The sequence below is a fragment of the Anopheles merus genome, chromosome 2R, assembly GCF_017562075.2.
Source record: "Anopheles merus strain MAF chromosome 2R, AmerM5.1, whole genome shotgun sequence".
In the NCBI taxonomy this organism is placed as follows: domain Eukaryota; kingdom Metazoa; phylum Arthropoda; class Insecta; order Diptera; family Culicidae; genus Anopheles; species Anopheles merus.
The window spans coordinates 33,196,912-33,223,870 of NC_054082.1; the positions used below are offsets into that span (position 1 = coordinate 33,196,912).

General features: G+C 46.6%; 3 protein-coding genes across 35 annotated transcripts in view; 2 read left to right on the top strand and 1 right to left on the bottom strand.

The window, feature by feature from the left end:
• The window catches only part of LOC121603454 (tropomyosin-2), a 44,856-nt gene extending 29,614 nt beyond the window's left edge, over positions 1–15,242 (top strand). For 7 of the 31 annotated variants that reach the window (XM_041932164.1, XM_041932168.1, XM_041932167.1 and 4 more), the window contains 4 exons: positions 1,847–1,922; positions 2,623–2,685; positions 6,617–6,686; positions 10,720–12,086. In XM_041932164.1, the coding sequence (XP_041788098.1) occupies positions 1,847–1,922; positions 2,623–2,685; positions 6,617–6,686; positions 10,720–11,345 (835 nt within the window). In that variant the 3' untranslated portion in view covers positions 11,346–12,086. Of the gene's footprint in view, positions 1–1,504; positions 1,576–1,846; positions 1,923–2,622; positions 2,686–3,606; positions 3,670–5,274; positions 5,338–6,616; positions 6,687–7,592; positions 10,387–10,719; positions 13,175–14,139 lie in introns of those variants that run through there. The other 24 variants (XM_041932170.1, XM_041932150.1, XM_041932173.1 and 21 more) reach the window with 19 other exon arrangements.
• A 22-nt stretch (positions 15,243–15,264) lies between these two features.
• LOC121603458 (modular serine protease-like) lies at positions 15,265–19,621 on the bottom strand. 2 transcript variants are annotated; one of them, XM_041932184.1, is made up of 5 exons: positions 19,530–19,621; positions 17,510–18,067; positions 17,111–17,420; positions 16,485–17,032; positions 15,265–16,408 (listed from the first exon to the last, which is right to left on the bottom strand). In XM_041932184.1, exons 2-5 carry the CDS (start codon positions 17,583–17,585, stop codon positions 15,327–15,329), a joined length of 2,016 nt encoding a protein of 671 aa, XP_041788118.1. In that variant the 5' UTR covers positions 17,586–18,067; positions 19,530–19,621; the 3' UTR covers positions 15,265–15,326. The 2 variants fall into 2 exon arrangements, with proteins under 2 accessions (XP_041788118.1, XP_041788117.1); XM_041932183.1 differs by having other exon boundaries at positions 17,510–18,357; positions 19,530–19,613.
• Positions 19,622–19,976: 355 nt separating this feature from the next.
• LOC121603459 (tropomyosin-1) lies at positions 19,977–26,198 on the top strand. 2 transcript variants are annotated; one of them, XM_041932186.1, is made up of 5 exons: positions 19,977–20,094; positions 21,832–22,284; positions 22,349–22,568; positions 22,649–22,826; positions 25,223–26,198. In XM_041932186.1, the coding sequence occupies exons 2-5, from the start codon at positions 21,911–21,913 to the stop codon at positions 25,303–25,305; spliced, it is 855 nt and encodes a 284-aa protein (XP_041788120.1). In that variant the 5' UTR covers positions 19,977–20,094; positions 21,832–21,910; the 3' UTR covers positions 25,306–26,198. The 2 variants fall into 2 exon arrangements, with proteins under 2 accessions (XP_041788120.1, XP_041788119.1); XM_041932185.1 differs by lacking the exon at positions 25,223–26,198 and adding an exon at positions 23,569–23,709 and having other exon boundaries at positions 19,978–20,094.
• Positions 26,199–26,959: the final 761 nt, after the last annotated feature.

A 26,959-nucleotide genomic window follows, 5' to 3' on the forward strand; every position in this document is an offset into this window, starting at 1 on the left:
GTAAATCACGTTTATTGTCCGAGTGAAAGGTGGGAGGCTGTTAATTGGTGGCCCCTTTGGAAAGCTGACCGGATCCGGTGGACTACACTCTGCTCTGGGTCATCTTCTTACTTCTTACTGCCTTTTTGCCCCCCTCCGACGATGTCGATATTCGTGCACTTACTGGAAATTTTCCTTTAAATTGTATGTCCAATCAAGTCCGCAACCGAAGTTTTGGGAGGTAAACTGTGTTGCTCGCTGTGTAAAAATAGCTTTGAACATGGTTTGTTGCTTGATTTCGTTTCTGTTGTTATTCTTTTGTGTGTTTATTTTGATGTGTTTTTTTTTGGCTTGTTAGTTTCGGCGCAAAGCAACACCGACTTCCAGATGCGTCCAATGCGTTGCGCCTGAGACAAGATGCTGTTTAATTTGAACAATTTTTTTTTGTTTTAATTTATCCAATCCCCCACAACAATCATTAATTGTATCCTCTCCTTCATGTACACCCCTTTGATACCATCATATCTTTCATCTAGCAATAAGTAATCTTTATAAAGCATGTATTATCATCCCCTTCTCGCGATCACCAGTGTGAAGGTGAAGCGTTTCCAATGCATTGTGGTGTTGTAGTAAATCGTACAAAAGAAAGAGAGCGCGTGCTTTAACTCGAATGGATCACTGCGTATCAATGCTTCGGGTGGGGGATGGATATGCGTATCCTTCACGTGTGTATTGAGCACGCAGTGTCCTTCACGGGGTTACGGTCGCGTACTCTTCTTTTGCTGTGACGCAAAGCCACTGGCATTGTTACGCCGCTCACCTTCATGCCGTTTGTGATTGGTGCGCGAGGATACTAGGGCGATGAGAATACCCCTGACCCTATCGATACCGATGTACTAACCTCAACACCTTTTTCTTGTCTACTTTTACCTACCCTGGCTGCTACCAATCTGACTGCGCCGCATCACACACGATTGACCGATTTGCGTGTGCATTTTGCTTGTTTTTCCGTGCGCATTTCTGTGTGGGTGTGTGTGTGAATGTATGTATGTTTGCAAATTGCTCAACAACGCACTGATCTCGGTGGATGATCACGTTTGGGGGGGATGCGTTGCGCGTGTGCGTTTGTATGTATGCTGCGACTAACGACCGACCCAACCCGCACACACATTCCGATGCTGCCGCAAAAACCGAACACGAAAAACTCGATGATGCCACGGACACCATCTACAACAAATCCTGCTGGGTCTTGAACGACAATGACTACGACGACGATTTCGGCTGCTCTTGGCAATGAATCGAACCAATCATCTTCGCAACCATTTTCGGGACGGATGCTCTAATCACAACGACAAACCACGACATTCATGGCTTGTGGTCCTCATCATCCAACCATTTATTATTGACTCTGGGCGCTTGTGTGTGTGTGTGTTGATTTGTGCTTGCGATAACAATGCCCACGGCGGTGCTAACCCTTGGCGATGCTTTCCCGACACCCGACGCACTGGTGGCTGAACTGGATCAGGTGGCCAGAAAACTGGTGCTCATGGAACAGGACCTCGAGCGCTCGGAGGAGAAGGTCGAGATGAACGAAAGGTTTGTATAGGACACATTGAAGGGCACAAGATGCATTCCCGATATCCCTCCCATGTACCGAGATCGTACTGGGTAGTGTAACAAAAAGCAAATCAAAAAACTGCATACAAGACATTGTAAAGTGTGCTGTGTTTACTAAAGCTTAACTTAACACAAAACTAGCATGCAAAGCAATTACAAGGTGGAGAAAGAGAAAACTCGGTACTAAAATAATTTCTTTTCATTATTCCCCTTTTTTGAACGTGCGCACCCGAACTGTACGAACATGCAGCAAGATCGTCGAGCTTGAGGAGGAGCTGCGCGTGGTCGGTAACAACCTGAAGTCGCTGGAAGTCTCGGAAGAAAAGGTAAGACCGTTCCCAAACACCGGCCTGAACCACCGACCCGAGACAGGTTCAGGCCAGGATAGAAAACAAAAGGACTCGATGGATGGTTTACCATCCTGGAGCGAGATCCTTCATACACTGGACGCTGGACATGACCTAATACTACGTGCCTCGTTGTGGTTGTTTGATGATAAAGAGTTTGATGTTGATGCTCTCATCTTGTGAAGATTTCTCATCAAGGTTGTTTGTTCGAGTTTGTGCAGAATTCTTTATCGTCAAACACCGAACGAACCTGCGCCAGACCTCTGACGTACTATTGAGACTATATCCATACCCAAGCAAACTCCCTTTCTGACCCCAAAACTGACTGAAAATAGACACAAACATTGCACCGTGCGACCCAAATTTCACTGCAATTGTTGCCGCCGCACCTGTGGTGTTGTGACCACCCCGTCTAAATGGAATTTATTTTTTATTTCTTTACAACCATTGCTCCACTTCTTCTGTTGCTCCGTGCCACATCTTGACATCTTGCTCCCCCTTTGTTATGGATTTGCTATATTTTGTAAAAAAAAAAAAACTTAAAATACATGTGCCGATGGACTTTGTTGTATCGTCGTCCAATCTCTTCGTAAATTGCACTATAATATCCCCAAATGTGTGATCCCCGGGATGCGTCGGTAAAATGATGGTTGTGTGTACTTTCCCTCGATATGCGTAGGCTAACCAACGCGAGGAGGAGTACAAGAACCAGATCAAGACCCTCACCACCCGTCTAAAGGAGGTACAGCCCATTTGTTTAGCGCCGTTCTATAGTTTATTCGTGTTTTTCTTGTGCAACGCGTGCGTGTGCTGTTGTGGATGTTGTGTTTGTTGTGTTTTTGCTTTCAATTTGTTTTTAGTGTTTCTCTTCTGCATATGTTGACTACGAACTTACGGCAAACAATATGGACATTTAACCCCGTTTCTTATTCTAGCCGGCGAAATGCCCCGAAACGTTTGTTTTGTGTGTTTGCAATTTTATTTTGTTTAACTTACCCTTCCCCCTCTCTTTCACAACACACTTCTCTTACGATGTTACGCTGACTTTGGCGTGATGACATTGCCCCTTTAACAGGCGAATTTTAAACTCGAACACCCTTAATTTCTTCTTCAACATTCAAAATGAACCTATTTTCCATACAGTTTCTCCTGTAGCAGTTGTCTAATCAAAACTCTTTTTATTACTTTCATCCATTGTGTTTTTTTGGCCGCTCATTTCGACGTGTGCTCATCTGTTTCGGAAACAACCGGCCAACCTACTACTACTAACCTGTCTCAAAAAAAAAAAAAAAAAAAAAAAAAAACAAAACAAAACACCAAAACGAAACGATTAACAACCTTGCCTGTGCAACCCTGCATCAACAAACAATTCTAAAATCGATGTACAAAAATCGAACATAATCGATTGATCACGGACACACGTGCGCACGCCATTACGCAATACGCGATCCTCGTGCGTCCGTGCGTTCTTGCGTGCCTGCCTGCTGCCCTGTTTAAATGTACTTACTGACCGTGTGTGTGTTGTGCTGCGTGCGTGTGGAAAATGGGGACATCAACAACAATGTGTCCAACACACCATCGTCATCATCATCGACAATCGACCGGTGTTGTGCTGCCACTGTTGCTGCTGGTGCTGCTGCTGCGTACGGACGACCGTGGTTAGGCAACGCAACGAGAGGAATCGTATGGTGGCCAAGTGAGAGTGTTGGATCAGCGTCTCAAGGAGGTACAGGATACGAAACGACCTTTTTTTTTCTCTCTCGCAGTAGGTGTAGCGTTCTCCCTCTCTAGAGAGAGAGAAAGAGCGGTGGAAACTCGCGGGCACATCCCGCTTGTGTACCACACACTCCATATATTAGCATTTGGCACTAAGCATTACTTCTGCAAAACAATGTACCAATCTGTTAGGGTTAATTTTGTGTCCTCGTGTCAGGCCTCTCTGTAGCTCTCCCACAGTTGTTAGATACCCTTACGTAGCTCTGCTCATTTCAGCGAACTCTAGCATTTAGTGGCGTAGTTTTGTTTTGTTTTGTCTCTGCACGGATATCTCATCCCCGTACTGTACCCATCCCTAGTTCTTCGCTATGCCCCCTGCTCTTCCCCATTTACTTACTCCTTTCTCGCTGCTGGAGATACTTGCTCGATGATGAAATGTTCCACTCCCGCTGTCTCTGTTCGTCCGTCCTTGTGTGTGTGTGTCCGTCCTTGTCCGTCATGTGCAACTTTCTCCCATCCATTGCGTTTATGTCGCCGTCGCTGTGTTTTGTCCTTCGTCCTGATACGGGTGGGTGCCACGAGTCTTGAAAACCATGACAACTTGCTACATTTACATTTTGTGTGTACAGTGTGTGTGTGTTGAGTAGTTATGATGCTGATGATGCATCTGTTTCCTTCAGAAGTTGGAATGGACTGACCTCTGCTGATTTTCCCCCCTACACGAACAAGCTTGGCGCGCTTCTGTATCTGTCTCGTATTAAAATCAGTCCAACCGTTTCCCCTTTCTGTGTGCACTCCCTTGTCTATGTGGTGGTAGAATGTGGCGCCCTTCGCACCCATTCCAAACATGCTCCAGATAACGCGTTGCTGTGTTCTGGCTCTTCAGGGTCGGGGCGAGTGTTCTGCATGTGTTGCATTTTTTGTGTTTTCATTTTACTGACACAAACCGTAGGGATGTTTTACACTTTTCTCAAAAACACATGTTTCCTGCCACACACACACAAATACACCTATCAAACAAACATACACACATACACTTAGAACATGTGCTGTGTTGCATATCCAAAAAAAAGGTTGTTCTTTTTATCAACAGCGAGAAAGGTTAAATATGCCTAACCTGCTGCTGCTGCTTCTAGGAGGAAGCCAAAAAGCCCTGCTCTATTTACACCAATGCTCCAAATGCTTCGCAGTGACATGTATATGTGCGTATATGTGTGTGTGTGTGTGCGCGCATCCATGTTTGTCCCACGTGTCACCCTTTGTGCGTGTCTCCATCTTCCTGTGTCCGTTTTCCCCCTTTTCCAAAGACCACCCGAAGTCCGCTGATTATGATGTTCTTCCGAAGAGATCGAGTGAGAGGAAGATACAGAATCTATTGTTGGGCTGCGGTATTAGGTGTCTTCAGCAAACTCCACAGCATTTGGATGCGCTTTATCCGGTTCGAAGGATCGAGATAAAGCAGTGACCGACACAGACCAACGACGAGGAAAATATTCGATCAACACCAGAAAAAGATACCCTCACCTTCTGGGCTAGCCATCGTTCCCTCCTTCATCTAATTCTTCCATTTTTCATTCCAACTCCATTCGATTGTGATGTTCGCGCGCTATTGTAGGCAATGGCATCGCGTGATTCCGTTGAGGATAAGATCCATCAGCTGAACGATAAGCTAACCAACGTAAGTTTTTTCCCCCTGTTCGAGGTTCGTGTCCCCCCGACGGACCCAACGCCTCTCTCTCTCTCTCTCTTCATTGCGCGATCTCTATTACAACGGTGGTGACAATCGCTTCACGCGGATTCGGTTCGCTTCTCTCCATCTTCCCTCAAGAGTTGACTGTCTCGTCTCACTTGCCTCTTCACGAATGCTTACTCTAAAATCGGCGCTCTCATCAGGTGGTGTGATATCCGGAACTTCGTGGACCCGCTAGAAAATTCATCGATCCGCTTCCTCATTCAGTTGGCGGTAGTTGGGTTTCGCTTTTCCCTTAATCCAGTCTTCTTTTCGCTCCCCCATAATAAAGTCAAGGTGTACTGTAGAGTGTAATCACATTGCAACAACTTGTCTCCTATTAACCAGCCGAAACACGGTATAGCTTAAGAGGTCACAGGAAGAATCAACAGGATGTGTTGGTATTTTAGGTTAGGGTGTGTGTTGTGAGTTTGATATTCGAGTCAGGTCAGGGTTTTTTTTTGGCGGAAAAGGTTTCAACTTCTACTAGGCTCTAACGTCCAACAACGTAACGACCAAAACCAAAAGTGTAAGCGCGCACCGGTGAGGTAAGGGGGTGGTTTTCTTCCGTTTACCTAACACTCAACCCGTGTATACCCGTGTTACGAACGAACCCGTGTGTGTGCCGTGTGTGCGTGTTATTGTGTTCTGTTATATCCAGCTTTTATGGGAGCCGCTTTTCCCAACGCCTTCGGAGTTTTGGCCCGCCTCCCTCTGTCCTTCACCAAAATAACCAATGACATTGTAACCTTCCCCCCAAAAGCTACCAGATAAGCTTCTGCCAATATTTGAGCGCGCAGCTAGGGCCATATTAATGACTCTCCTCCTTCTGTATGCTCTATTACTAATGCTAGCAACGTACCTCCCCCTCCAAAAAAAAAGAGGTTCTTCATAATCAACCGAATTCCAAATCCAAGAAACAGAACAGGAATTTTAGGTTTTAAATGCATGCCAATATTAGAATAGTTTTTGTTTTTCTATCTGCTTATTGTAGACACATAGGGGAAAAAGTTGAATTGTGATCAAAGTTTCTCGATACAGAACAAGCCACCTTCAGCTTTTTCTCGTGATGTTTTTGAAAAAACGCTTTTAAAAGTGTTGCGATCGGAAAAATATTAATATGTCACTTCTTTTCTCTTCAATTTTACAACGATCTTGTTGCTTGCGGCGGTTATGATCGACAACCACGAATGGATGCATCTGCTTGCCTTTGTCGCCGGGTGTGTAGGCTGAGGCCCGCGCTGAATTCGCTGAACGTTCCGTTCAGAAGCTGCAGAAGGAGGTCGACAGACTCGAAGGTAAGTTTGCCCGTGTGTCCAATGTGGTTAATGCTTTCACTGAAATCATCGAAAAGAAAAAAAAAAGAAATTGTCAATACTCATAAAGCTCGATCGGGTCTGATGAGATCCATACGAGCACAGCATCAAGTACACTAATTGCAATTATGTATAATATAATATTGTTTTTGATGTGATGTTTTTTATAGCTAAACAAAACTGCTCGAAGTTGTTGTATTTTTTTTTTTTCAAATTATATTTATTAATAACAGCTAGTTAAATGTGTGTGTGAGATTTTGTAATTATTCCTATAAACTAGAATCGGAAGCACTGAAAAAACAGGGCACGAAAAACACTCTTGTGCTAAGATCCGCCAATTGAGAAGCTTCAATTACAAACTTTTCAAATTAAAACGTTTACTTAGCCTAGTTATCTTTTCTTTACTTTAGTGTGAAAAATAGACTTCCCTCACACAAGTAAACTACACCCCACCCCTAATTAATCCTACTATTTATTTTATTGTTTACTTAATTTGATGTGTTTTTTCTTTCTTCGTTTTCCATTTCTTTTTTGGTTTATTTTTGTTTAACCCCGTTTTTTTAATGCGATGTGTGTGCGCCTCAAAACAAATTTATGCCTTTGCTAATCGATAATGCCGCTACCCGGTTTTTGTGCCTGCTGTGTGTTGTTTTGCGCCACTGGCCCGGCCGCTCACCTGCCGAAATCAATTAATCGCGTTCACCGCCGGAATTACGTGTGCGTGTGGTTGCGCCTAACTCTCCTGTTCAACATGCTCCCGACATTGATCAACACAACGGCCACCACCAACAACAACAACAACAACAACAACACCCATAAACCTCCCCCCCCCCCCCCCCCTGTACACCAACCTGCTCGTGCAACTGCAACGTGCACGCGCGCACACAGACGATTTGACGGTCGAGCGTGCCAAGAACAAAATGCTTCAGGAGGAGATGGAAGCGACCCTGCACGACATACAGAACATGTAGATCAGAGGCGCATCAGAGGCGGATTGCCTTCTTGCACACTGGCAAATGCGGCTAGTAGTGGTTGTGCGCTGCCTGGAGAAACAGAAAGAGAGAGAGAGAGAGAGGAAAGGTAGTTTGAATCGAAGGCAACGTTAGGCGTTTGGAGCAGTGAGCATAATTATTTGAAGAAAGCAGAAAAGACAGAGAGAGAGCGACAGAGAGATAGTGTGAGAGAAGAGAGTGTCGGAGTATTTACCGATGATCGCTAAACCGGAAAACCGTACTCCTGGAGGATCAACAACTATGTATTTGGCACGTCGGAAAAATGCAATGCGTGTTGTGCATATCGATGTGTGTCTGCCAATGTCACCGTCACAGGAATCGAAAAAGCAACAACAACAACAACAAAAACATAAGCAAACCACACGCACGGCACGGCACGAATCAATTATACCACCACCTTCCACAAGAGCATATCGCATTTGTGCGGCACCCCACGCTACCGCGTAATTCTTTGGTAGAGATTGAAGCTGATCGGCTGATGGTAGAGATTGAAACAGGAAGAAATTAGGAATGCTAAATGCTAGTAGTAGTAATAGTAGAAGCACAATAACAGAAAACTTACAAATTATTGGTTTGGAATCCAAAAGTGCAACCATAAGTGTAGGAAATAGGTTGAAAGTGGTTTAAAAATAGGCAATCGTTTAATTCAAACAAACAAACACGCACATACTACATATATTTGAAAAAGTATCCAATGCAATTGTACAAAAAAAGAAGAATCAATTTCAATCTATTTATAGAATATTGGCAATCGTGTTGTGTCAGAAAATAGCAATTTTTGTAGAACGCCGTCGCGTCCACGTGCGTGTGGGTTTGCGTGTACTTTCCCACTTATCATTCATTCCCCGATATCTTGTTTTAAGGTTTGCTTTTGTTGCATTTTAGCGAAATGGATTGACGCATATACGCGGTTACAGACAGGCATACACATACACACCAACACATACTCTGTGCCACAGCGTACGTCAATATAATAATAGGAGCAATAGAGAATCCCCCATTTTGTTTTAAATGTTAGATAGCATAAACTCGCGATCGTATTTAAAACCGTCTCGTCATAGAGAAGTTTTCCGGTTCGAAAACCATTCCCCCCCGGTGTTGATTGAAGTAGTATGGAACTTGATGCATTTTTTTTAGTAGCGTGCTGCTTTCTTTTTTAAATTGCACGAAGCGAGATCGATGAAAACATTCCAACGTTTTAAGTGCATTCCGGAATAAAGTAAGTGTTTTGAAAAAATAGCACCCGTTTTGAAACAACATTGTGGTGTCGTGCGCTTAAACGAACGGGGCAGGAAACTTAGCCGAAACCGTTGAAGAAGGTAGCGTTTTATTTACACTCCGACATTGCAAGGAGTGTATCCCGTTTTTAGTTTGGTTTTTATTCACTTCCGGCGAAGAATTTAGTTTTTCGTTTGGTTCACTTTTCACGTAACCACCGTATATCATCCGTATGAAAGGAAGTTGACTCTCATCATCGTGGGGTGTCTTTTAACGTCGAATTGGTGTGAAAGACGCAAACGGACACATAGGCAGATGTCGTTCATTTTTTTTTTTGTAATTCCCCCATCCGCACCATCGTACAGTGTGTGTGTGTGTTGTGTGTGTATTAACGAGAAAGCAACAACAGCAACGTTCATCAACGTTGGTTGATTTCATTCACCCTTAACCGCGTCTTGTTTGTAATGTTATTGTAGCTTATACGAACCATCAAACCCTAACAGTACCGTATGAGCCACCAACGTCCAACGTGCGCGCACGAAAGCGGAAAGATCTCGCGGAAATACACACTAGAGTTAAACCGTCGCGTCCCAGCAAGGGGAGCCGTCGACGTTCTTCACGTTTTGCATGTTTGGAGTGCGTCCGCCAGTGGTGGTGGTCTCGCCGGTAGCGATCGTCCGAAGCGCTGCTATGGACCATCCTACCAGGAACAGAAAACAAAAAAGGACAGAAGAGATGAATTAAGGCGCAAATAAGGCACACACACAAACAACACTTTTATTATGAACACTCGCGAACGAAACGATTGAAACAAGCCACAAGCGGCGCGAGTGCGATTTTAGGATGTTAGGTTTCCTGTTTTTGAGAGCAAAATTGATCGCTTGTTAGCGTGAAAAGTAGTGTTGTGAGAAGAGGATGACGAAACTGCCGATCCCGTCGCCGGCAGAGACAATATTCCAGGAATGTGCGCAATGCCACAGCAAAAGACCGTTACAACGTGCCTTTAGGAGTTTCAATTTTCTTATACTTCAGCGCTAGTTTAGATCATAAGCTTACGGAAAACAGGAAGAGATATGTATGTGTGAGTGTGTGTTTGTGAATGTATTTTTTTTTTCGATCGATTGTTGTTGATTGTAAGACGAAGTTCTCGCGGGAGCATAAAACCAGCTGAACTCCTCGTCTAAACACGCATACACACGCCGATCGTCGCTCGAGGCACACGAACACCGAGTTGCACCTACAGAGACACATCTGCAGAATAAAGACACAACACACACCCAAACACACATATATACAATCAAACACCACATTCACATTCACACACATACACACGAGTGGAACGCCGCAGGTGTGTCCAATATGTGGGAGAAACAAAACAAAAAATCGAGAGAACCCTTTATTGTATTTGAGTGTTTATAATATATTATTTTATCGTAAATCGAGAAAACAAACCCACCTGCTATTTGTTTTGCCGAGTGTGTGCGTTGTATTTTTTTAATTTGAATGTATTATTTGTATTTGTTGTCGCTTTTCTTGATTGTTTTGTTGTGCACTTTCGCTTACGTTGTGTTTGCTTTTATTTTCTTATTTTGCTTTATTAAAAAAAAAACGATAAAACACTGGGCGTCTCCATCCACTTCTTCTGCCACTGCCGCGCCACGTGTTTGTGTGGTCGTTGTGGCCCGCCTATCGTGCTATTTCTTCCCTCCACCCCCAAAACTCTCCATTACGCTTACGCACGCATCAAATCAACCGCCTGCCAACAACAACGGGCGTGCGCGCAGACGAGCTGATCGTCGAAAAGCTCCGGTACGCCGAAATCGGCGACGATCTGGACTTTGCGTTCGTCGATCTCATCCCCGGCATCGACCCGATCTGGACGGAGCGCCGCCCGAAGCCGAAGACGCCGCCGCCACCGCCGAAGCTGCCGACGCCACCACCACCACCGCCAGCACCGAAGGAGGAAGCGGCGGCCGCTGCCGGCGGCGAGGGTGAGGGTGCGGCAGCGGGCGGCGAGGGCGCTCCGGCCGGCCCGACCAAGGCCCGCACGCCGAGTCCGTTCGAGCTGCGCAAGCACTTCCCACCGGAGGCGGCGGAGGTGCCGTACGTCCGCTCGTCCACCGGCACGACGCCAAAGTCGTCCCCGGCCAAGGAGGTGGCACCGGCTGAGGCGGCGGCGGCTCCCGCACCAGAAGCAGCGGCCCCAGCGGAGGCACCGGCCGAGGGTGGTGCGGATACGGCCGCCCCACCGGCGGAAGCAGCAGCCCCGGCAGCAGAAGGAGAGGCGGCGGCCGCCCCAGCGGCGGAAGGAGAGGCGGCTGCCCCAGCACCGGAAGCAGCGGCGCCAGCAGCGGAAGCGGCTCCCCCAGCAGCAGAACCGGCACCGGAAGCGGAAGCACCAGCCTCGTAAAGAAGAAGACTGCCCGACAACCCTTTCCCCCCACTCCCGGTCCGCTGTTGAGTTGGCTCTTCCGGCACCACTTCCTGCTTTTGCTAAACTCCCACCCCATGCCAAAATACCCGAACGCTCCTTGCGCTTGTGTTTGTGTGTCCGCCCGCCACAAAATCTGTCCTCTGTATCTTTTTTTGTTGTTGTTTTTGCTACTTTTCTTTTGAAAGCACAATACATGCGCGAGATTTTTTTATTATAATCCAGTAACAATAAACCGATTAAAACAAAGCTGTATCCAACTATCGCACACTGACAACCGGATATGGAGCAAAAGACCCCACAACAGACCGATTGGGATACTGAACGAACCAACGGCCCGATTGCAATCGAATGCGTGTTTGAAAAGCTCTCTTTTTTGCCGCCACTGTAACAGCTCTTGCTGATAACACCCCAAAGCGCCAATGAGTGTGTGTGTGTGTGTGAAAGCTGCCTCGCTTGCCACTAGGCTAGGTAACATAGCAACAACACATACATTGGGATGGCTCCCACCCGACACGTTCATCGCCGCTGCTAACTAGATCCATTTGATTCCAATGATTCTTATGTTCCGAATTTCCGATTTCTGTTTCTTTCGTCGACGTGTATCCGTGTGTGTGTGTCACTACTATCACAACCTGACATCGTCCCATCCTGTCACTACTATCCGATCAACCTTGACCAACAACACTCCGCTCCTGCAGACGAACTCGTCATGGAGAAGGAGAAGTACAGGGAAATTGGAGACGATCTCGACACCGCCTTCGTCGAGCTCATCCTCAAGGAATAAGCCGTCCCCGTCCCGATGTAAAGCTTCCTCCCTTCCTGTGCGCGGCTTCCACCGATGGCTGTACCGTCGGCGTCCCCATCGTCATCATCGCCATTACCACCGGCTGTCTGATGGTGGTTGTCGCGGAGAAGGGATGAAGCCACCGACGATGGTGCGGGAACTAACATCGACCGCGACCAGCGTGAAAAGAGCAGAAGAAGAAGAGCAGAGGAAGGAAACGTTCGCTGGATTCTTGAAACCACGATCAGCTACTACCACCATACCACCACCACCACCACCACCACCACCAGAAGCTGCTGTTGCTGCTGCCGGATGATTGCTGAGAAAAAGGGGCGAGAGAACGATGACCGATAAATTGGAGAACACTCCGCACGCCCCCCACGCGACCAGTGCGTGGGGCGATGGTGGTGTTTTGCTTGCCTTGCACGTGCTACTATCATTCTTTGCTGTTTTATGTGCCCTGTTTCCGATTACAAGAAAGAGTGTGTGAGAGAGAAAGAGAGAGAGAAGCGAACGGCGCGTGTTCTTCCGTTTCCGGTGTTTTCCCGATCGATGAGGATGCGGTGGATGTCGTTTCGCTGGATGTGAAGAGTACAATATATTCGCCACCATTTGTGTTTGTTAACAGACAAAATCATCCAAAACAAAGCAATTCGGAAGCGTTTTCCCCGACGGTAGTGCATGCCGGTTTTGGTGTGCGGTAGGTGCCAGCGTGGCAGATAGATCGATTCGGGAATGCAATGGAACCGTTTTTTCCCGAGATAATAGAAAGAAGAGCAACAAAGTTTGAAAATAATAGCTAATGCCAAACAAATACGGTGAAGAAAGTCAACATCGTCTCACCCACACCCCACACCTACACACAAAGAACATCTTCTTTATTTCGATGTATTATGATATGTTTTATTGTAAAAAAATGAAAAGAAAAAGGTAAAACCGCTGAGAGAAATCAAATAAAATAAAGAGCTAAGAGTACTTATACGAAAAGAGCTGCTACGACAAACGGTATAACTCGATTGGAGGAAGGCACGTGTTTTGAGTTTTTTGTTCATTTCTCTATGTTTGTTTGGTTTGCCTTGTTGGTTGGTAGCTGATTGTTTTTTCTTCTTTCTCTTCGCAGTAAACAAAATCATGCAATTTTGCTTCTCTTTCTTGGTTTTGTTTCACTCTTTATTTTATAATAAAATTGGGCAGCGATGTTTATTTGTTTAGAGCGTATCTATCGATAAAAATATATGATTATTATGTGTACGATACCTGTGTTTTGTGTTTCTCTCTTTGTTTTGTTATGATTTTGATTGAAAATATCATTAGGATTTTTCTGTTTTGTAAGTATGTACTTTATAAGGTAGTTTCTAATACTTAGAAAGAAAACTGCACTTAAATAGGTTACATTTACGTAGGTAATATAATTTTTCTCTATTGGTTGCTTAATTTATCTCTTCTGTAGTTACTATTTTCGGGCGCGAATACACCTCTCCTGCTTTATGTTAAGGGATGTGTAATGTCCCGGGAGTGAAGTATTTAAAATGGTATAATATCCACTAGATAGTTTAAATATCGTTAGACAAAATGTCACATAAAACAGTTTAAACAAAATGGACAAACCATTGTATAGCTTCAGGCGCCAGAGATTGGTTGGCCAATACCGCTGAATCAAGCCTGAAATTTTTAATTTGGATTAGATACTGTATGACAGAATGTTATGTGTGAGAACCAACTATTTCATTATCGTTATCAATCAAGAGTTGTAACATTCGAAAGGAAACACAAAGTCCTAAAACGATTCCACAGTAAACGCCTGATAGTATGCAAATCGTATAGCACATTCAAACTGATGCGCACTGACGGTTGGCGCTTTGCTGATCGTGTTTTGTTCGGCTTCACTCAAACATTTGCGCACTTTAAATAATCCACTCCCGACTAACCTTTACTAACAGACACACACACTATTTCGTTCCGATCTTTCAACTTCTCTACTTGCAGACGATCTGAACAAAGAGAAATCAAAGTACAAAGCAATCGCTGCCGAACTGGACCTAACGTTTGCGGACCTGTCCGGATACTAACCAACCGCGCACTGCCTGGAAGAAGAGGAGGAAGAAGAAGCTGTTCGCTAACCATTCTCTCAACATAATCATTCCCGATTGCGCCGTCATCTGCTAGCTACAAAGTTCATTCGCATCATCGCCTCGTAATGTCCAGTACGATAATTATTATTAGCCAGTGTCCGGTTAGAAGCAAAAAACAATTCCAAAAACGCTGTGGTATATTTATTGAATGGCAAAGCAAGTGACGGGAAGAGGAGGGACGAATACACAAACTATTAATACAAACTTTCCGCTTTATTATATGACGTTTTCCAAGGAAGTAAAACAATATGCCTCATGTTACGTTAGCGCTGCGATCGTGGCGGGCGATCGTGTTGTATTGATTTTGCGCACACGTTTCAATCAATTTGCAGTCTTTGCTGTTTTTCTTTTCTTGTCGACGAGCAATCCGTGTTACAAAGACAAATCATTCCAGGTTGCATTTATTTGCGTGTGCTTGTGTGTGTGTTTGAGAGAGAGAGAGAGAGAGAGAGAGAGAGATAGAAGTGTAAACGTTCTTTTCACTAAAACGGGAATCATAAATAACAACATCAAAAACCGTACAATCCATGGATAGGGCAGCGTTTAATGTGGTCCAGTAAAAATCAAATGCTTTTCTATGAGTGTCTAGGTATTGCGTGCGCGCTTGATGAACAATTTAAAAGAACATCTAACTCATAAGAAAATGGCAAAATTGTATGAGTTTAAAATACTTGGTAGGTGATTAATTTTTTCTCATGCTTTTGTGATTTGCTCGTTAGCAGGTGCATTGTGAAGGAGCGGAAGCATTGAGCGGTGCCGTTTATTTGGCAACGCAATACAAAAAAAAAGACAAGAAAGGTGATACCCACCGTGGTGAAGCAAGTGGTAGGTGAAACGAAATGCAAAACGGTTTTTGCTCGCTCTCGATTCTCAAACAAAAAAGCAAAAAAAAAAAGAAAAGTATAATTAAATCTCCTCACATGTAAGTGTCGCTCACGACCAGGAACAAAACAAAAATAAAGATCGAACGCCAACGAAATAAGTGTTTCTCCTTGGGGGTGGCTTTAATTACTTTCTCTCCCTTTCTCCCCCACACTCCCCTTATATCACGGGATACCGACTTTCCGCGTCCAGTATCATTGGAATGTAGTTTTGCACCTCGGTAAACGCGACGTACTTGTTGTTGTCGCACCCACCGTCCGCTGCACGCGGCGCCGAGCTGACCACCCCGTACAGATAGTACACCGTATCGCCCCCGCCCGCCTCCTCTTTGCCCAGCGCAAACCCTCCGCCACTATCGCCCTGGCACACGCTCGTCCCGGTCCGGGGATTGCCGGCACAGAACTTATCCCCCGTGAGGAACGGCCGATAAGCGACGGGTGAAAACTCCCTGCACGTCATGTAGTCCACCGTCGCGATGTCGGTCACCTTCAGCACGCTGCTCAGGTTCCCCGTGGACGTGGTAAAGCCCCAACCTGCCACCCACCCTACACTGGCGGGTCGGATGCGCTTCTCGCTCTCCGTGCGCAGATTCCGCTCGAGACAGATCGGCCGGATGTAGGTGCGGAAGGAGATGAACCCGTTCAGCACCACGATCGCAATGTCGAGATTGTAGTAGCCGGAAAAGTCCTGGTACTGGGGCTGCGTCAGTATCTCGTGGATGTGGAAGTACTGCGCCGGGAGCGCCTCGATGGCGGCAATGTCGCGCCGATACTTGCCCGCCGCCAGCCGGAAGAAGCGCTTGTCGAAGAACCCTTCCGTGGCCCAGAAGCAGTGGGCGGCGGTCACGACGAGCCGCTCGGTTAGGATGGAGCCGCCGCACACGTACTGCCAGTCGGGCGACCGCAGATCGTCCAGCGTGCCGTCGTGCAGGTTTTTGTAGATCGCCATATGCCACGGCACCTCGGCGATGGACACGTTCCGGCCGCCGATGATGTACGCTTCCGCGTCGGGCGTCGGTGTACCGCAGACCGGCTCGCAGTGAAATACCGAACTGTCCCACGAGCCGTCCACGCAGCTGAGCGTTTCGTTGACGGGCTCGAGCGGTTTCTGGTAGCCGACGCGGCACCCGATCCGGACGCGCGTCGTGGGCGGGAGGGGCCGCTTGCAGGTGATCTGGCGTCGCTGGTACTCGCAGAACGGTTCGATCGTGATGCCGTTGATGGGAATTTCGGAACAGTATTCTGGAATTAAAGCATTGCACCTTTAGATATCGAAGAAGAAGTTGAACGCAAAAGGTTCCATAGCACGTCTACTCACTCTCGCACACCGGGAACGGTTCCAGCCACTCGCCATCGAGACAGACGATGGTGGCCGCACCCTTCAGTGTGTACTTGTCCCCGCACACCACATGCACGGAGTTGTAGTTTTCGATAAACTCTCCCGCCAGTATCTGCACAGTTTGGGCAGTTTCGTCCAGCACGAACCGTCCATTGGGGGGAGCGCTTGGCACGACGCACGATCCCGGCGGTCCTGTCACCTTCACAACCGGTGCCACCGTTGTGGTCGATGTGGTTGTCGTCGACGAAGTCTGCACCGTCGTCACGGGGCGTGGCGTTGTCGAGGGGAACGGTCGCCCACACAGCAGCTCATCCTCGTCCGACCCGTCCCGACAGTCGACCACACCGTCACACTTGGAGTAGCCGCCGATACACGCCCCGTAGCTGCAGCGGAACGAAAACGAGGGACAGAACACGAGGCTGCAGAGTGGCTGCGTTTCGTCCGTCCCGTCCGGGCAATCCTCCTGCCCATCGCACACCTGATCCGCCGGGATGCATACGCTCGAGCGGCAGGAAAACTCGGTATTGCTAGAATGAGAACGAGTGGAATTCGGAGTGTTAGTTTGGGGAAGATTTCGCACTTTGGCACGGCCCTGTCACACTTACGAGCAGTTCCCGTGGGCCGCCAGTATGGCGCCGCTGTTGCCCGGACAGTGGGCATGCTCGTCCGAGTGGTCGGCACACTCCCGCACTCCATTGCACAGGGCATTGCCGTCCACGCACGCCCCGTACTGGCAGCGGAAGGCGTAGCTGGGACACCGGATGAACGCACAGCTGGCGGACGTTTCGTCCGATCCGTCCTTGCAGTCGATCACGCCATCGCACTGCTGGTGCGATTCGATGCACTGGCCGCTCGCACACTTCCACTCGTAGTAGTTGCACACTTTCCGACGATCGCGCCTGTACGATGACGCTGCTGCTTGCGGAGCATTCGAGCGGGGGTTAGAATGAGTTGAACCCGGGAATCCCTAGCACGGTGAGGATGCGTTTGCTTACTACACTCACCGTTTGCGCCCGTGACAAGTAGTACCACAGCCACACAAAGAGCTGCACACAGTGGCCACTTTCGTTTGCGAATCATTTGTTTGGACAAAGTTTCCGGTTCCAAAATGAGTTGTAGAACTTTGTTTTGTTTTTGTGCGAAAGGCGCTGTTCTGTTGTTTTGTTACATTTCGCACAAGGGAAACGATTCGCACAGCAGCCCGGTCGTAACCAAGGTTACACAGTCTCTGATCATCGCGTGTGCTTTAGACGCAGCACTGCTATAGTGTATGATGCCTATCGCTTCGACCGCGGTGCCGTGGTATGCGTGTTTCGTGAGAACCTGTTTTTTAGTTTTTGTTGCTTTTGCCGTTGGTTTTGTTTTTCGCCCTAATCGCGGATGAGCAGTCGACGACGGCGACGACGAATCGGAATCACATTGTTCTGAACCATAGGTCAATGGCTAGGCGGATTGGGAAGCGGCTAAATGAACACGCGCAGGCTCTGGTGCGTATGGCGTATCGGTTTGTTCGTGTAGTAAGTATGGCGAACGCATGAATTGATTCATGACGGGTGTACGCACTATGTAAACGCCAAACAGCCAAAAGGGAGAAACTTATAGGTTTATTAGATGGGTAGTTTTTGTTAAGATTTTTTGTTTGTTTTTGCACGCACTGGGCTAAAAATAATGTTGAGCTGGCAAGATATTTCGGGGATGGTATTTGTATTAATTTTAGAGTGTGTGTGTTTTTTTCTACGAGAGAAAATCCGACGCGTAGAGATAAACATGGCAGAAGAAACCTTCAGTGATGAACAAATGATAAGGGTAGCAATTGGATTTTCAGACCTTTAAACAACACATTTTTTCAGCTCTTTTAACGAAAAAAAGAAGAAAAAAGAATAGGAAATCAAGAAGTATTAGTCCACACTAGGTATTGTGTGTATTTATATAAAAAAAAACAATGAGTTTAATTTAATTAGACGTTTAATACATTCCTAAGTTCAGCTTTAAAACCAATTCCTTTAATAAGTAACCCAAGAAACTAAAAATAACAAATTTTATGCGGTTCTGCCAAACAAAAAGCTTAAATAATGAGTAAAATCTACAACATGTTGTATAGCAAACTGTTTAATAATACACAGTAATTAGAAAGAAATGAAATACAAGCTCAAGAATCGTATAATACAGCTGAAGCATCATTTACAATCAATAAGTAAATAAAACGGAAAATTAACCGAGAAATGCAGAGCCTAGATTCTTTCGAAATTGTTATTGTTTCAAGCATTGTTTATACATAAATATATGATTGCACACAAACAGTGATAAATGAATAATAACTAACAATAAATGATAAAACACACAACTCATTAGAATAAATTATGAAAAACTAAACAACAATGCAATAACATTGTTGTAAGTTTACAATAAAGAGGAAATTAAGCAAAAAATAACAACAACAAAAACACATCAAATCACCAGCAAGTATGACTAACTCAGTGACCTTTTTTTCTTTTTAAAAATAATACAGAAAAAGAGTAAATATGCAGCCGGCGCGTACAACCATTCGTTTGCCTTGCCTTCTAAGAACAGAATTGCGTTCAGCCGTGTGATCTAAATTTTTGGGTCAATTTACTGACCATCTTTTCTATGCCGAACCAATGCGAGAGAAGCAAAAAAAAAGACACCGACCGATGATGAAAATTTAATATTCCTTCGGATATTTTTGGCGTACGAAGGCGAACCCAGAGATGTTTGGTGGTGTTTGTTGTTTTGTCGGTTGATTTTTACGCCCTGTGCGATGTGAAGCAAGAAAAAAAAACGTAAAAGAACCACTGTCTCTCTACCAGGCACTGGTTGGTTGTTGAAAAATTGGGTTGAAAAATCATTTGTACGAAATGAAAGCAAAAAATGCTCAAAACGCGCGGTGTCGGGTGATTCAAATTTAGAACCGATGCGCATCGAGAGTGTAGCAAAAAGCGGCACGAAAAGAAATAAAAAAGCACACACACACACACACACACACACACACACACACACACACACCCACACATTCGAAGGAAACACCAACCACCCGCAGTAAGAAAAATCGTTCTTGGGGCATGTCGTGGCTGCTGGCTACTACGATTGCTGCTGCTGCCATCGGGAGCGCTAAAAAGGAAAAACGCTTCTCCTTTTCTAACCGTCGTGGTTCGTGGTTGCCACCCCTGCAAACACACACACACTCACACCTGAGAAAACCGATCATGGTGCGGATGCGCGTGCGAACTGCACGCGCACTAGATTTGCGCAAAGGGGAAAATGTGCGTCCCACGCGCACCAGCACACAGTGGCATCGGGGAAACAAATTGCGGGGAAAAGCGCCAAAAACGTGACGTCACCGTGAACTAAAGCCGACTCGTCGGGATCGTGCTTCACGCACGCTTTTTCCCCGCTTTTCCTATGGCGTGTGTGTGTGTGTGTGTGCGAGACCACTTCGTGCACCGTCCGGAACTGGTCGCACGGCTGTGTGCGTCGCTCGGCGTAAGGGTCAATCGGAGTTTTCCTCGTATTGCGCTACTCAGTGCTATCGTGTTTTTAGTCTTGCGAGGATTTGAGTGAAAGCGCTCAGGTTGGTTTTGTTGTTTTTGTTGTTCCTATTTTTTTTGTCTTGAAAAGGGGTTTTGATTTGCCAGCGAAGGATGTTCCTTACGTTTTGTATTACAATTAGGGTGAAAAAGTGTACAATCTTTTTTTTTTTGGAAATGAAGCGTAACAGTGATACCAAAATGAATAGTATGAAAAAGTGCAGCCTAAAGTGCATCCTTAGTACGGTTACAGAAATTGGTAGTAGGAACCATTTAACAGTCATCGGCAAAACTTCTTCTTAAACCATTAAAAACGTGTTTAGTTAGATAGAAAAAAAAATGAAGCAAAATTACAACAACAATTTAAAAAAAAACGAGACATTCCTTAACGTGACGGCATCTACCAGGGCAGCAGCAGCAGTGAACTATTTCGTGCGCGTACAGGTGTCCGTGTAAGCGCCCCCTGTCAGTCAGATAGTGTGTCGGTGATCGGTGGGCCCGAAATAGCGCCAGACCGACCAATCGCTGCTACTGCGGAACGGCAGCAGTTTTCACACGCAACGGTTATAATTAACCATTTAGCCTAAATCTCGCACACGGAACAGAACAAGAAGAAGAAGAAGAAGAAGAAGAAGAGGAAGAGGAAGAAAAAACATTTGATTTCATAGCGGGTGTGTTGGTTAAAAAACACCCCCCCCCCCCGCGTCTAAAAATAGTCTCCATTGAGTTTGGCTATGATTGAGTAACCGCCTGTTACTGGTTAGCTGTGCAGCGATAAAACTCTGTTTTGAGCCACCCCTTTTGCTAAGAGTAATCGAACATTGACAATGTATCCACCAATGTATTCCGTCTAATAAGCGGAGGAAAAATTTGCCAACTCTCTGCACTGAGCTTGTACAGGGCTGCCGTTTTTTGTTGGGCGCTTTGCGCATGTCCGTATTTTGCGCACACCGTACCGGCAGCCGCACGATTCAGCTACACTTCAGCTTATAAGGTCCGTCGGGCGGCTGCCTCATCCCCTCAGCCGTTTGCCACGGTATACTAACTCCTGCCGGGGAGCTATTTTTACTAGAACAGATGCGCGCACGAACGCTGATGCGCAGGCCGCCTGATGCGTATGCGTGATCTCGCACTCGCGCTTACTGCTGTCGCCTCTGTGCTGCAACCTTCCTTGCACGGTTTTGGGACGGATTTGGGGGCTACCGTTCCGCACCACACCGTTACGCAGCGAGGGCAATTGTTCGCCGCGGCCTACTCATTTATGAAAATTTCTTGAAATAAACAGTGGCCTAGAGAAGGATTGTCGGGGTGGGAGCAGAGGAATGGCGTGGAATGTTGCGTTGAGTATGGAATGTTGGGTAGTGCGTGGCGTTGGGACGGATGCGAATGTAGGATGGCTGGAAGGCCTAGAGTCGAATGTTCTATTATTAGGAATTGCCAACGGATTTCAAGCAATGGGCCTGCTGTTTTGTACGTCTCTTTATGTGCTCTACTGTCTACTGGCAAAACTGTCTACTGTGGCGTGCAAAAATGGGTGCCAATGTATGGGAACTGTATTTTTGCTCACTTTACAAGGTTTTAGTGTTAAGCGCGAAAATCCTTGGCAATTACGGGCAGGTTCAATTAACAAAGTAGTTGATGCAGACGAACAGTAGCTAAGAAGTAGATCGAGACGTTAGGACCTACAAAATAAGGGACCTAGCATTCAGGGAACTCAGCCGCAAAAAAATTACTGTATCTCCTAACTATTTTGTTTGTTTGTCATTTGTTCACTTCGACAGCTAGCACCTGCAAAAAGGAAAGCTCCTGTTCCTGTTTCATTTTCTGTGGCCCGCGGTTAGCTAAAACAAACCATCCAAAATGGACGCGATCAAGAAGAAAATGCAGGCGATGAAGATCGAGAAGGATAACGCGCAGGACAAAGCCGACACCTGCGAGAACCAGGCGAAGGAGGCGAACCTGCGCGCCGACAAGATCATGGAGGAGGTCGCCGACCTGACCAAGCGTCTGGAGCAGGTCACCCAGGACCATGAGAAGTTCAAGGCTAGCTTGGAGCAGGCCACCAAGGACAGCGAGGAGAAGGACAAGCTGCTCACCTCGACCGAGGCGAACGTGGCCGCCCTGACCCGCAAGGTCCAGCAGGTTGAGGAGGATCTGGAAAAGTCTGAGGAACGTTCGTCCGCCGCGCTGTCCAAGCTGCTGGAAGCTACCCAGTCGGCTGATGAGAACAACCGGTAAGCACAGGGCAATGGGGATGACAGCGGTCAGCTAACTAACGTGCGCGGGGCCTCTTCGCAGTATGTGCAAAGTGTTGGAGAACCGTTCCCAGCAGGATGAGGAGCGTATGGATCAGCTGTCCAACCAGCTGAAGGAGGCGCGTATGCTCGCTGAAGACGCCGATACCAAGTCCGACGAGGTGTCCCGCAAGCTGGCCTTCGTTGAAGACGAGCTGGAAGTGGCTGAGGACCGTGTCAAGTCCGGCGAGGCCAAGATCATGGAGCTGGAGGAGGAGTTGAAGGTACGCATGCGGAGGCAAGCAACCGGACAAGCCGTTGAGTGTAACATCAATCCTCGTATCTTGCCCTTTCCTTCCCACAGGTCGTCGGTAACTCCCTGAAGTCTCTGGAGGTGTCGGAAGACAAGGCCAACCAGAGAGTGGAGGAGTTCAAGCGCCAGCTGAAGAGCCTGACGATCAAGCTGAAGGAGGCGGAGACCCGCGCCGAGAACGCGGAGAAGAACGTCAAGAAGCTCCAGAAGGAGGTCGACAGACTAGAAGGTACGTGCGAGAGCTTGCGCGACCCCCTGTATCTAATACATCACCAACAGCCATACCCGAACCATACAATCTGCGCGTCTGCGATCGCGTCGGTCGTCGTCGTCGTACCTTCTGGTGCTCACACTAAACGTGCTATACGGATAGGCAACGGGTAGTCTAATAGTTGTTCCTCGAGGCGAAGAGTACTGCGTCACTTATAATACACAAAGATAACACACAGATGCACACGTACCATCACACTGACACTTGTTGTTACGTAGGCTTTACAGTAACAGTAGCTGTTAGATGCCAGACAGACAGACAACGCAGACAACACCACACACATACACAAACCGTTCTATTTTTCTCTTCGCTGTTTGCTTACTTAAATAACCTGAGCTGTAAATAGCCGCCAAGGGTGCTTTTGCTGTTTGCCATAAACCAAAAACAAAAAACAAACATAAAACATAAACCCCGAAGCCGTTAGCTTGGTCTGTCCCCATAGCGGGGCCGAGCTAGCTGGGTCTATTTAAATCCAATCACACCATCTCCAACTCCTCGACCTGAGCGAAGATCAACATATTTCTTCGGCGCACAATCGTCCGACACCGGGATGTGATGATCAAACATTCCAAAAACCGTGTCTCCACCATTCCACCACGTCAGTCCACCAACCGTCCAGTCCACCATTCCGGAACAGCAAACGACCTCGGGAACAACCACGCAAATCCTAACAAACTTACCTTTCTGTAATCTCTTGCAGACAAACTGATGAACGAAAAGGAGAAGTACAAGGCGATCTGCGACGATCTGGATTCGACCTTCGCCGAACTTACCGGATACTAAACTGCACGCTAACTTCCGTCTTAACGTTGGGCGTCACTGCCTGCCCGTACCAGCTTGCCTCAAAACCCTTCTACGCCCTACCAACTTCCTCCCCTCCCCCCATTTCTGTACCACTGCTGCTCGCTTTCCCTTCGCACACTTCTCTCCTTCACAGCTCTCCTGTATCCTGCGTCCTTCTATCCTCTAGCCAAGTCCAGCTAACGAAACGCGAAAGCTCTCTGTTCGCGCACTAGCTACAAGATATCCTTCGACTGTGCCTTCTGCTACATCTGCTACTGCGTCGCCGTTTTGAAGTGGTCGTTCGGCGCCTAAACGGTGCCCGACCTATACTACGCTACGATCGCGCAGAAACAAAAAAAACTCCCCGCATCACGTTACACGTTGGTGTGGTGATAGTAGTGCGATGCTATCCGATCCGACCCTTTAGGTATTTATGTGTAACACACGTTACATACACGATTCTGCTATGCGTTTCGATTTGGTTTTTTTCTGAAAGTTTTGTTTTCACCGCCACAAACACTCACCACTTTTGTTTTTGTTGATTGATCCATTACAATCCACCGACTGTGTGTTTTGGCTGTGACGTTGTACATCTTCTGCATTGTCTGCATTGTCCAGTCCGCACGTCCGTCATATTTGTACCTATATACATTTATATATATTTATATTGATCACCTCAAATGTGCTCGTCCGTTTCCGGTTCCGTTCGGTGTTCCGTTCATGTGTACATGTGTTTCCATTTCACATCTTTGCCAAAAAAAAAAAGAACATAAAAGCACATCCACACAATACAATGTTCTGATCGTCATCTTCCGTTTGCCCGGAACATCTTCCACCTGGCTCACACACACAAACACACACACACATACGCGACTTCTCTTTGTGGCCGTAACTGTTCAGCATTCAGCAAAGCATTCCACTCTGTGTTACGTTGTGTTGTAAACGTCCGTTACCATCCCGTTTCACCTTTACGTGCGTGCGTTCGTTGTACACATACACTGCATACCGAACTCCGAATTTCCATTTATGTTGATCGAGCCTCAAGTTCCCCCGTCATCAGGGGGAGGTAAAAACCCTTCCGACAGGATAGCTTTAGATCCCCATTCCATCCAAAATGCGCCTCGATCTGCATTGCGTGCATAGTCGTCCGCCGCTTTCTAACAAACATGCACTTACCGTTTGCATCCTGTTTTTTTTTTTGAACTAGCTTGTGTTGTTCGGTGTGCTAACGAGATTACTATCATATGTACGTAAACACATTCACTGGTTCTGCTGTCCCCATTGTTTGACTCATACGTTTGACCTTCGTGCGACAAATCACCATCGACCACACCGAATATCGTCCGTACGCGACAATCGGGCAATGTGTTATACTACGTGTCCTGGGACGCAAGATCGTTCGCAAGCCTCCCCGTGCAGGCCAGAGAGAGACTCCCGCAACGATCGGTGTCTGTGTATTTAAAGTGTCCATTCGTTTTTTTTTTGTGACGTTCAAGTTATGTCCATTTGGCAGACGGTTGCATTCCTTGTGCGATGTGGTACTAACAGACCTTTTCTTCACTTCTTCACAGATGAGCTGGGCGTCAACAAGGACCGATACAAGTCCCTGGCCGACGAGATGGACTCCACGTTCGCCGAGTTGGCCGGCTACTAAGGTCGGCTTCCATCTATGGCCGGTTAATTCGAGGGGGAAAGATTGGAGTGTTGCGATCGGTATGGTATAACGCCGGTGCCCTGGACTGTATACCTTACCGTGCGCGTACCGTACAACACCTGCCCTGTTAACACTCTGTTACTTTACCTATCGGAAGGCATTTTTGAACGAACTTTCGCGATCGAAGCAAACGAGAACCGAGCTTAGCTTAGGACAGTCAGGCAGCAAAAGAGTAAATTTACACCGCGAAAGCAAGGAACGAGCGAGTGCGAGAGATAGAGAGAGATAGAAAGAGTGCATTAGAACATCTAACTTAATGCGATCATCTAACATCACCGTCCCAGATGGTACAGAGAGGGGGAAACAGAAAGAACAAACACCAGCAAGGCACCATATTTATTGAAAACAGAGAGCAAGAGAAGCCCCTCCAAGAGACCCCTAAAAGAGACCATCCCAAAAGCAAGGTTACAAAAGATCATGTTGTTGTTGTTGTTGATGATGATGATGTTGTTGTCATTGTTGCTAGTCGCCAGCGTTGTTTTTGGAAGCTTCTATACATCCTTGCGTCGGAGCGCACAGGTAGTAGTGGTGGTGGTCGTGAGTGGTTTTGCGGTTTGTCCATTAGGCCTGTAGGCAAGTTTGGCACCACACACACAAACAAACCAAACAGTTGGCAGTGAACAGAGGTGACCATCTTGTAAAACGAACAAACACAAATACACACACACATACACATACATTAATCCACTCTGTCTTAGATCCGAGGTCGTAAAACAACATCAACCAATGTGTGAAGCATGCGTATCTTCCAACGTCTACTTTCTCTTGATAAATGTATTATTTATATCTTTTGAATAAAACTACGAGGACGGTAAATAATTTTAAGTAAAACATCCAGAAACGTGCATTACCTTTGTCCAGAAATGGTTGACGATGTGCATAGTAATTGATGATTGTCTTAAGGTGTAACTTTTTAATTTCTATGAAACACGAGACTTCTTAACAGGTGGCCCGGTAAGTATGGTGGAGTCCTAACGATAAAACAAAAAAGTTGTCTTATTCCGCTCTTGATGAATGACGTGCCTTATAAATACTTTATCATTGGTTGAGTTTGAGAATCCGTACAACTATTGTACATTAACGTCACTGTGCATTGTATTGCAAACTTTTTGTAACAGAAACTCGGAGTTGTCACGTGTTTGCTGGAGGCAACGGGCCGAACGATCTAACTACCAAGAAAAGTTTGTGGAGTTGTTTCAAGGTGAAACCCAGTGGCGGATTTAGGGTGTTGGGGGCCCTAAGCGTTAAAAGGAGTGGAGGCCCCCCGATTGGAGTCGAGCGGGGGGCCCGCTTTAATATTGTTGAATATGAGTCCCTTTATCCATGGGGCCACTATCTAGCACAGAAGCTCTTGCCGAGACTACTGTACACACCGATCTATATGCTGGAATTACCATATACGGGGCCCCTACATTGACGGGGCCCCCGCGGCCGCTCAGTCCGCGTACCGTTAAATCCGCCACTGGTGAAACCGAGAGAACAAGAGAATCTTTGTACAAGACAAATTCAGAAGGATAATTAAGGATAAGGAAACAACTAGATCGAGCGTCCAAATCCATAAGATCGCTTTAAAATAAAACCGTTTAACGATGGA

What these genes read in the sequence shown, in the direction of transcription:
- LOC121603459 (XM_041932186.1), top strand. Translation starts at nt 21,911, where the DNA reads ATGGACGCGATCAAGAAGAAAATGCAGGCGATGAAGATCGAGAAGGAT. An exon ending in TCGGCTGATGAGAACAACCG is followed by an intron (nt 22,285 to 22,348) that starts GTAAGCACAGGG and finishes GCCTCTTCGCAG; the next exon opens with TATGTGCAAAGTGTTGGAGA. An exon ending in AGCTGGAGGAGGAGTTGAAG is followed by an intron (nt 22,569 to 22,648) that starts GTACGCATGCGG and finishes TCCTTCCCACAG; the next exon opens with GTCGTCGGTAACTCCCTGAA.
- LOC121603458 (XM_041932184.1), bottom strand. Translation starts at nt 17,585, where the DNA reads ATGATTCGCAAACGAAAGTGGCCACTGTGTGCAGCTCTTTGTGTGGCT. An exon ending in ACTTGTCACGGGCGCAAACG is followed by an intron (nt 17,421 to 17,509) that starts GTGAGTGTAGTA and finishes CTCCGCAAGCAG; the next exon opens with CAGCGTCATCGTACAGGCGC. An exon ending in GCGGCCCACGGGAACTGCTC is followed by an intron (nt 17,033 to 17,110) that starts GTAAGTGTGACA and finishes TTCTCATTCTAG; the next exon opens with CAATACCGAGTTTTCCTGCC.